Source organism: Crassostrea angulata, chromosome 4, assembly GCF_025612915.1.
Source record: "Crassostrea angulata isolate pt1a10 chromosome 4, ASM2561291v2, whole genome shotgun sequence".
NCBI classification, from domain to species: domain Eukaryota; kingdom Metazoa; phylum Mollusca; class Bivalvia; order Ostreida; family Ostreidae; genus Magallana; species Magallana angulata.
The window spans coordinates 29,469,891-29,479,591 of NC_069114.1; the positions used below are offsets into that span (position 1 = coordinate 29,469,891).

Genomic DNA, 9,701 nt, shown 5'->3' on the forward strand with positions numbered 1-9,701 from the left:
ATTTTGTGACACAAAGTTGTTTCATGTAGTTTCTTTATTTCTTTTTATTTAAGATAATTTCTTTATGGTGCAATAACATATGATGTATTTCTTTACAATGCTTAATCTACATGTAAATGTTTTTCAACATGCAATTCTTTCTTATGCAGTTTTTTAGATGCGAATTCCTTTGGCGCAGTGGTAGAATTCGTTCATCTATTATGTGAGATAAATGATTCAGTATTTTCTATGTATCACATTGATCAGCAGTTGTGTTTTTATACAGAATATATTTTCAAACGCCCCCTTCAATTCTCTATCGGAAGATTGCAATGCTTCAAACTAGTCTTTTCTCCCACTATATCTATGGCGACCGGTACTCAATATGTTATGTTTGATACATTCAGGTTTAAAAAAAATAAATTCATACATTTAAAAAAAGTTTTATAACTGCCTCCAAACAAACAGAACCATTATTACTCTCATTGTACACAATTCCTTAATACCTCTGTGTACAAAGAGGAATAACTACTATCTGATATGCTATTCGGTCTGATGATTTAATTCTTTATTTTATGTAAAATGAATCTTTTTCAATTTAAAAGTTTTGAATTTTTTAATTTATCTTTGTTATATTTTGTTGTTGTAATAATTGAAACAAAGTTGTATCTTTTTTTCATTTGTATTCATTGAATTCATCAAATTCAAGTAAATACATAGCAATGTCTTATTACAATTGGAAAATTACTAGTAATAAAGTACAAATGAAAGCAGCATACAGTTAACGTGATGTTTTAGTTATACAAATAGAAATTACGTAGTGCAAACGAGAAAGTATCGAATAGAACCCAATCAATTAAGTGAAAACCCCAACACCGGTACATTATCAATTTATTAAATGTCAAAGGGAAATTGTACAATTTTAAAATTTGAATTAACGAGATAGTTGAAATTCCCTACATTAAGGATCAAAACATTGCAAAATACTTGTATATACATGTCTTTCTCGCTGCTAACTATTCATACAACAGCTTTATGTTCTGTGTTATGATATTGCTCTATTAACCATTTTCATTTACAAGTCATATTTTGTGAAAATTGTTTCTAATGTAACCCTTTCTAGAAGTCCCCTTTTGTCCGCTCACGCAACTCTATTTCCAAAGGTTGGGCTGGTTTACTGTGTACGACACTTTATGAGTTAATTTTGAAATTCCTTATCACACAAATAATGTATTACAATTTGCTTATCTATTTATTAAATAAGGAAAGAAGATCAATAAATTAAAAAAAATTGTACGTGTAATACTTTTGACAGATTGTAGACATATTCTCGGGACGTAATTGAATGTTTGTATCAATAGCTTCATCATCAAATGGCAAATATTTAGCTCTAGCTTTTGAAAGTAGAATTAAAATTCTACTGTTCTTATATATTATTGTTCCTTTCTGTTATATATACATTGACATTGTATTATTAATCTTATTTAGTCAGTATAAAAATGCAAGAGATCAAGTAGGGGCTCGCGAATTTGCATGATACCACAATTGTTTAGCAAAAATGAATTACACGTTTAATTAAATCTTTTAGAAGGGAAAGTTGAATGCAAGTTCTTATTTCATAGTCTCAGTCTACAAGAAGATACGCATTCAAATAAATATATTGAATTAAATCAAACCTGATTTTTTCTTGCACTAGATATATTCGTAGTTAATTGAATTATGAATATGGAATACAATCAATAGTTATTCATTTGTCTATTTCTAATAAAGTAATATCCCGTGATTGGTACATCAAGTTTGCAATATTTATAATCGTTTTAGAATTTTAACATCAAACTACACATACTCTGAATTATTGAGAGGGAAATGATCTCTCGTTTGAGAGCTATACTAATGGAAAATATACTAGAGTAATTGGTGTACAACGGATTTTATCTTAGGTTAGTGGTGAGTGGGGGCGTTGTGTTTTAATTAACTGGCTAATGTTAAACGTCAGACATCAGATTATCACTACATGCAGTACACAATCATTTTTTAAAACCACTTTTTATAGATATGTTGCATATCTATAGTAGATCTAGATTCCTGACATAAGGAATTTTAAATTTATTTCATTCATAAATAAAAGAATGTTATTTTACTGCTTATGTATAGCTATGTTTATTAAAACACTTCTTTATTTTGAACCAATCCTAACTAAGAAATTATAAAACTGACTAAGTAATTGTTCCCCTTTCTGTAAAATATGGCGGCATATCTTCGACCCCTTCTGTGCAAGTTATTTTCCCATTAAATATGACATGCAAAATAAGTATACCACCAAATAAAATAAAATTGGTAGGTTATTTTTTGTTCAATTATGAATGTTTTAAAACATTATCTCTGTTATATTGTGTTGTTACAATCAATTAAACAGACTTGTGTTTATTTTTCACTAATATTTATTTCAATATGATTTGAATTCATTCGATTCAAATAAGCACTGCTGAAAAAATTCACAAAATTCAAACGAAAGCAGCATAAAATGCATCTGATGTTGTAGCAGTACAAAAAGAAATCATACAGTGCAAACGCCAGCATCCCTAAAGTATCAATAAAATATTTAATATAAAAGGAAATTTAGAAATTTATAAAAATATAGAATTTAAAAAAACAACAACATTTTTAACATTCCTTACTTTAAGGATCAAATTTACATGCAAACTGCATGTAATTTAGTGTTCTCACTGCTAACCATTTACATGTATATTTTATTATTACTTTATGTGTTGTGTAAATGAGAATAAGAATTAATGAATTACCTTCTTGCTTTATTATCCATATTTATTTTACAAGCATATTTTGTTTTTTGCTAAGGTCACATTTAAGAGAACTGTCCTGTTGTCATTTTCGACAACCCAGTTTTAAAAAGGTTTGTTGAAAATTGATTACATTATAAGATACTTTATACCTCAATTAAGAAATTTCACATGACACGAATAACGCATTGCAAATTGTTTACCTCTTAAAAAAAGAAAAGAAGATCAAAACGTTAAGGAAGCTGGAAGAAAGTCGACAAATAACATATATACTAGTTAAACTCAGATTTACCTTCTTTTTTTTTAAATATATTTTTGGCCAGGAACTAGTAAAGAATGATGGTTTAGTTTTAAATTTTGAACATATTATATAAATTTATACAGAGCTTGTCATCTCCAAAAAAAGGTAATGAAAATGACGACGACCATCTATATATAGTTCTCTTATAAAACCCAATTAAAATCGGAAACATTTTCGTCTGTCGTTCAGGAGATGGTTAAACGCTTCTCTTTAAGTTGACCCTATGCGTATTTGTCTCACCCAATTATTTTGAAATATAAATTGTTGTCTATAATGTACAAATGTACATGTAGATCTAGGGTACGAAATTTAACAAAATAAACCCTTATCCACATCTTCTAGTAAAGCTATTAAATATATGTATCAATAGCTTTATCATCAAATGGTATGAAAGCAAAATAGCTATTGAGCAGTAGAATTAATATTCTACTGTTCCTTTCTATTATATACGCATTGGTATTGTATTGATTTCTATATTTGAACAGTATAACAATGTAAGAGATGAGTGCTTCTAAAAGGGCTCTAGGATATTGCACATGCAAATTTGATTGCTTTGCAAATGTGAATTACATGTTTGATTTTTTAGAAAGTAATGTTAAATGCAACTTTTATTGCTTAGTTACTTCACAATCCGCCAGAAGTTACGTTTAAATATTGAATTTAAATACGACCGATTTTATTGCACTTGATATTTGGACAAAGTGTATGGAAATGTAAATATAGAATACATTAATCTTTATTTGTCTACTGCACAAAAAGTATTCCGTGATTGGAACACAACGTTGGCAATATATTCATTTTAAAATTCTAAGATCAAATTACACATTGAATTATTTTGTAAGAATGATCTCATATGAGAATTTAACTAATCGAAAATATACTTATGTGCTTGGTACACCACAAGTTTTATCAACTGAAGGGGGTCTTCTGATATAGTGGATAAACATCAGATGCTCAGATATCAGAACATAATAAACACTTAATACTGTTGACAATAGAAAAGCTTGTACATGTATATGACAATTGTTATTGCATTTCGAACAAATTCAAATAGAAAACTAGGAACATACATGTATATAACAAGGAATCAGAAATGGATAAAAGAAAAACAGAGTACTGATCGCATGCATGCAGCGACTTATTAAGTTCATTATTTAATTTTTTTACGTTGTTAATGACCATAATGATATGTTGCGCTCGCTGTTTTGAACGACTGAAATGAACACACGCACTGACCTTTTGCAATTGGAAAACCAATTTCGTCCGTACCAGATGTTGCCTACTGCATCTTCTGTAATTACTGTTTCGTGCAATTCTTGGTTCTAGATAAAGGCCGTCCTCATAAGTTTTTCATCACAAATTGTATCTTATATAACAACAATTTTAACTCACAAAAAACCCTTTGAAGATCAGCAACTTTTTTGGCATCTTAACAAGTAAAGCAAGGGTTCCACCACAAGCTTTTTTAAAACCTTCTTTGGATGAAAGTCACGATTGCTTGGGACACTTCTACTATTTGAATAGAAAAATCGTCGGAGAAACAAATAATAGTTTTACAAAGATTTTTCGTTTTGTTACATCCGCTTTTTCATCTCATATACAAAACTGTTTTACGTCATCCAAAGAAAGTGGAAGTCTCATCAATGTTGCCAAAAAATGTGTGTTCCTTAAATAAACCGTTGACATTGATGTAAATGGATGGTATTCTAGTCTTATTGCGTGTTATTGTTGTTATTTACTCTAATAAAATTTATTTTTATTTCGATATTTAAAACATATTTAATGATTTTCGTATAATATATGCTTCAAAGAAGCCTAGTGTATCGAAGGAAGTCTAAAAAGATATGTTGTTGTTAAAAACCCCACTGGTATCTTGGCCAAAATGATTATCTATATAATGTTTCGAATTAATACTAGTATCAGGGTTAGGCACGAAACACTAGGATATTACAAATGAATTAACAACTCTAAGATAATTAATATACAAATTTTATTTAATAATGATTTCTTGATTTTCTAACTCTCCTGTTTCTGGATGATAAACTTCTCGATGTTTTCGCAAACATAACCGCGAGGCTGCTATAAAAATTGATGACGCAACACCCAAGGATCCAAGTATGGTGAAAGACATGTTATAGCTTCCTGTTAAATCTCGTAGGAATCCTACAAAACAATAATAAAATAACAAAATTCAGATAAACAAAATCATACCTTATAGCTGTACGTTTCCTTTTTAAGGGGGTTTGGGGTTGGGGCTATCACTCTTTATATCCATAATGAGCAAAAAAGCAGGGCAATTGAGGCTATCTAGCTCAGTACACCTTAACTGAATGTATCGTTTGAAATCCTTTTTGTGAAGTGATATCCATATGATAATAGCATATGACATATAGCAAAACAATATAAAAGTCTAAACACATATGATCTTGGGAATTACGACTTGAACACCATATCATTAACAGTAAGTTTTTTTTTTTATAAGAAACTATAAAGATGTTAACCCTTATCATTGTTAAATTACCTGTTATTGCAATGACTACGGTCCAAGACAGACCCTGAGCAAAGTGGAGGAGACACATTCCACTGGAAACCTCTTCCGGTCTCACACACCTCCGGATGATGTTAGCATGTAATGACTGAAATGTTCCACTACAAATGCCGATTACTAACGAAAAAAGGATAAGTAGACTTAAGTTGAAGAAAATTCGAAGTAAATTATAAATGATACCTGTAACTATTAACGAAGTTATCAAAATTATAAAATTGTCTATACGTCTGTAGGACAAAAACACTGCAGTTATTTGACCCATAATTTCTCCTATCATGTATACACTGACTAGACTTGCTGATTGTGTGTTGTCCAAATGATTGTCGATCCCGACATCTGGAAGAAATAATACTGAAATTGCTGTTGGTATTCCTAAGGTGAATCCGACACAGAAAAGCACAAATGACGGATTACACAAGACTGATGTCTTAAAACACTTCTTCAACGTCACATCCAAGCAGCCTTTCACTAACGCATTCTCAGATAGAAAGGAATTATTACTTTTGTCACTTTTATTACTTTTATCACTGTCCGTCCTTCTCCTCGATGAGTTATACCGTTGTTCAAGAAATGATGCTGAAATTCCAAAATCATAACTAGCATACATAGCTCTTTGTCTCCAATTCTCGGTATGCTGTTTTGTTGGATTGGTATCGTGTCCCCGTTCTTCGATATTTTCTGTCTTTTTCTGCTCCGGTTCGATAAGTTTCTTCTTGGATTTGTCACTTTGAACCGACGTTGGGTTCTCATCATCATCGTCGTTCCTGGACTTCATCCTTTGGAGCATTGCCTGTCTGGCAAGAGGAGAGAAAGTGGAGTCCGAGGTCGGCGAACGCGCCCGAAAAGGTTCCACTGGAAATCCATCTTTCCCTAAAAGCGTGGTCTTCATTCGATTTTTCTCTATCTTTTTTTTTAATCTTTGCCATTTCTTATACAGTTCAGGTGGTCGCATTAATACCGATGCTAACAGAAAATGGCTTAGAATGGCAGCCATGATAAGGAGGCATCCTTTCAGTAGGTATCTGTCTATAAGTCCTCTAAGCAGTGGGGCGGATAACATGGCCCCGATACTAGGAGACATTTGTAGACACCAAGTCGTCAGGTTCCTTTTTTCTTTAAAGTAAAGGGACACAAGAAGGGTAGAAGGTCCGATTGCAAAGGAAAAAGAAAGTCCTAAAACAAAAGAAATACAATGTGTCTGATGAACCTAAAGAAAGGGATGTTTAAGAAAAAAAAATCACAGATATAAAGTGGAGAATTGCAATTAAATAAAGAATTGCCTGTCAAATTTAAGCAAAATTTAAACTTAGGAATCATATAATAATGGTTGATATTTGGAGTCATTCAATTCATTATTCTGGATTTCATTGGGTAACTTTAAACTACGGATTTCTTTTTACATCTTGTGCAAATCGTTGAAATAACCTTTTCCAATCAAAACCTTGAAAAATCCGATTGTTCCAAGAAATATGGCCAAACAAATTTAAATGATTCCACAGTATTTAAGAAAGGTAAATACATCTATAAGCCATGGTTGGCTCTTTTGTATCATATAGAAGTACCTAATAGAAAACCATAGGAAACAAATAGGATGAGGCCATTCTTTGCCAGGCTGGAGAAGACGAAGGAAAGCACGGCCAAGATAGCCCCAATAAACACACACTGTCTGCCTGTCAAGTAGCGGACTCCGTAAGTAAGGGCAAACAACCCTGTCAAAATCAAATGTGTAAGGGGAAATTAATCTGTGAAACTACAGCTTATTGAATGATACATTTTTATGCAATGCATTTTAATAATTCTTTGAATACGTATACCGTGTTTAATTTAGATATTCATGAATTCGTTTTGCAACATTTCAACATTTTTTTCTGTTAAAGGTTTTTTTAAGAATGAGTTTAAAATATACTTTAATAAAAATAAATCAGACAAACAATTATAACCAAATTAAACTAGATCAAAAGAAATCTTAAGGTGTAAAACTAACCATAAACAAAATTAGATTTAATTATTGACAATTTTATAAGACCTCGCCAAGGAGTGCAACTGCTACAAACTTGAACTAGCCCAGCTCTTCAGTACACTGTATATATCAATTTTATTTACTACTTGTAATGATTTTGTTTGAAGATCAAATGAAGTGTAAGTCAGCCTTTTATAAACAATTTATGTTTATCGATTTCTATGTCACTGGGATGACATATTGGTTTGAACTGTCTTTCCCGTCTGTTAATCCGTCTCTGTGTCTGCCCATGGGTCATATATTTTGAATTATAAAAGACCAAAAATATTAAAAATACTATAGAACTAGTCTTTATCACATGGAATCTATCAAACTTATCATGTTTCATAATGCTCATGCAGTTCTTTTTTTCCCCCAGTTTTATATTCTTTTTTTCATTGAAGTCTGTCGTTAACCTACTTAGCACGTACTATCATTAAGATCTCATTGTCGAGTCTCATGCGAGTCATTGCCCTAGAAAATAACCACTTGTAATTATATATATTTCATCTATTCAGCATTACTTGATCATATGTGTCAAACATATCTTTAGAAAATATGTGATAATGTTCAAGTCTGGCTGGCTAGGAGGATTTGTATTTATATTTGTTTATCTATAATAATGATAAGAGCTGACTTATAAAGCTAATACTGCACATACCCCCTATGGTGAAAAGCGCGGTGTGCAGCGCGACCACGAGTGATAACAAGGACGTTGACAGCCCGAATTCAGTCCTCAGCTCCACAAATAGTACCCCGAAAGCCCTCACAACACCTCCCCACAGGAATGTCACCAGCACTGCAGCTATACAATGTACAACAGAAAGAAGAATGCTTAAATATTTATTGGACGATATTAAAACGATTTCTTTCATTTACGTGACTGAATACATATATCTTCATCGATTATTGTTGTCTTTTTCTGCAGTAGATACGAATCTCTTGACACATACCTGCATGTTGATAAAATCTGACCACCTACCTGCAAGAATCAACCATGACCACCCCTCATCAATTGGCTGAGGAGGATTTTTCTTGGACTGCTGTTGTTGTTTTCTTTCCGACATTTTTAAATCACGTGGAAGTGTCCATATGAAATCCTCTCAAAGAATTCATATAATGACCTACATCAAAGTTTGTTTATTAAGTCGACCATTTTGGGGGGACGAGAAGAGAAGTATGATCTACACACATCACAGTACTAATCAGAACACAGGGGGCAGCTGTTATCACAAATTCTCACGGGGTCACTGAGTCAACCTTAAAAACCAGGTAAAAGAAACACAGCATGGCAAATCCATAATCGGAATTATTTTGATCCTGCAGACTGACATTGAATGTTTCTAACGGGCACACAGTTCTTGTACTGATTCCGGCTTTAATTTTACGACGTTTCAAATCTACGGTTGGTGAACTGATTTATCAACCTTATTAAGGTGAATGGCCGATCCTTGTAACATGATATCAAACATCTCGTGCAGCAGCGACTTTTTTTCACCATAAAACTTACTCCAGCGCCTTAAATGTCATACTGCGATGGAAATCGATGAACTACCTTGTGCATATATGCAGATTTCCTTTCCCTTTTATGATTTTTTAAGGTCTGATTAAAGGTGCAACATCAATCGCTTCAGTATCTAAAAATCGATGATTTTTTTCAACTTTTTCACGAAAGAGTGGCTATAAATTATCAATACGTCTTGGGGAAAAATTATATAACTTGCCAGTTTGATATAAAGACTTCGATCTTGAAGATTGCCTTCAAAATGTTCCTAATTCGAAGAAGGAAGTTTTATTACATGACAGTATGTCAACGTTAAATCGAACATTGTTTGTCCGATATCGGATTTTAATTTTATCACTGAGAACATGAAAATATAATAAATATTAGCCCCCCCCCCCAAAAAAAAATAAAAATCAATGCCGTATAAAATTATATACAAATTAAAAAAATATATATGCTTTCATTTGTTTAGGCATAGAGGTAAAATAAAATGAATAATAAAGTTGCTGACCAATTCAGTCAGCATAGTCATCGCTTTGATTTTTTTTTGAAAAACGTAAACAATACACGAT

At 32.0% G+C, this 9,701-nt stretch overlaps 1 protein-coding gene across 1 annotated transcript; it reads right to left on the reverse strand.

Moving 5' to 3' along the window:
- Nucleotides 1–5,051: 5,051 nt before the first annotated feature.
- Nucleotides 5,052–9,077, reverse strand: LOC128180761 (monocarboxylate transporter 13-like). The gene is made up of 5 exons (XM_052848912.1): nucleotides 8,608–9,077; nucleotides 8,287–8,430; nucleotides 7,189–7,335; nucleotides 5,600–6,799; nucleotides 5,052–5,241 (listed from the first exon to the last, which is right to left on the reverse strand). Exons 1-5 carry the CDS (start codon nucleotides 8,690–8,692, stop codon nucleotides 5,069–5,071), a joined length of 1,749 nt encoding a protein of 582 aa, XP_052704872.1. The 5' UTR covers nucleotides 8,693–9,077; the 3' UTR covers nucleotides 5,052–5,068.
- Nucleotides 9,078–9,701: the final 624 nt, after the last annotated feature.

What these genes read in the sequence shown, in the direction of transcription:
- LOC128180761 (XM_052848912.1), bottom strand. Translation starts at nt 8,692, where the DNA reads ATGTCGGAAAGAAAACAACAACAGCAGTCCAAGAAAAATCCTCCTCAG. An exon ending in GTCATGGTTGATTCTTGCAG is followed by an intron (nt 8,431 to 8,607) that starts GTAGGTGGTCAG and finishes TACATTGTATAG; the next exon opens with CTGCAGTGCTGGTGACATTC. An exon ending in CGCGCTTTTCACCATAGGGG is followed by an intron (nt 7,336 to 8,286) that starts GTATGTGCAGTA and finishes TGATTTTGACAG; the next exon opens with GGTTGTTTGCCCTTACTTAC.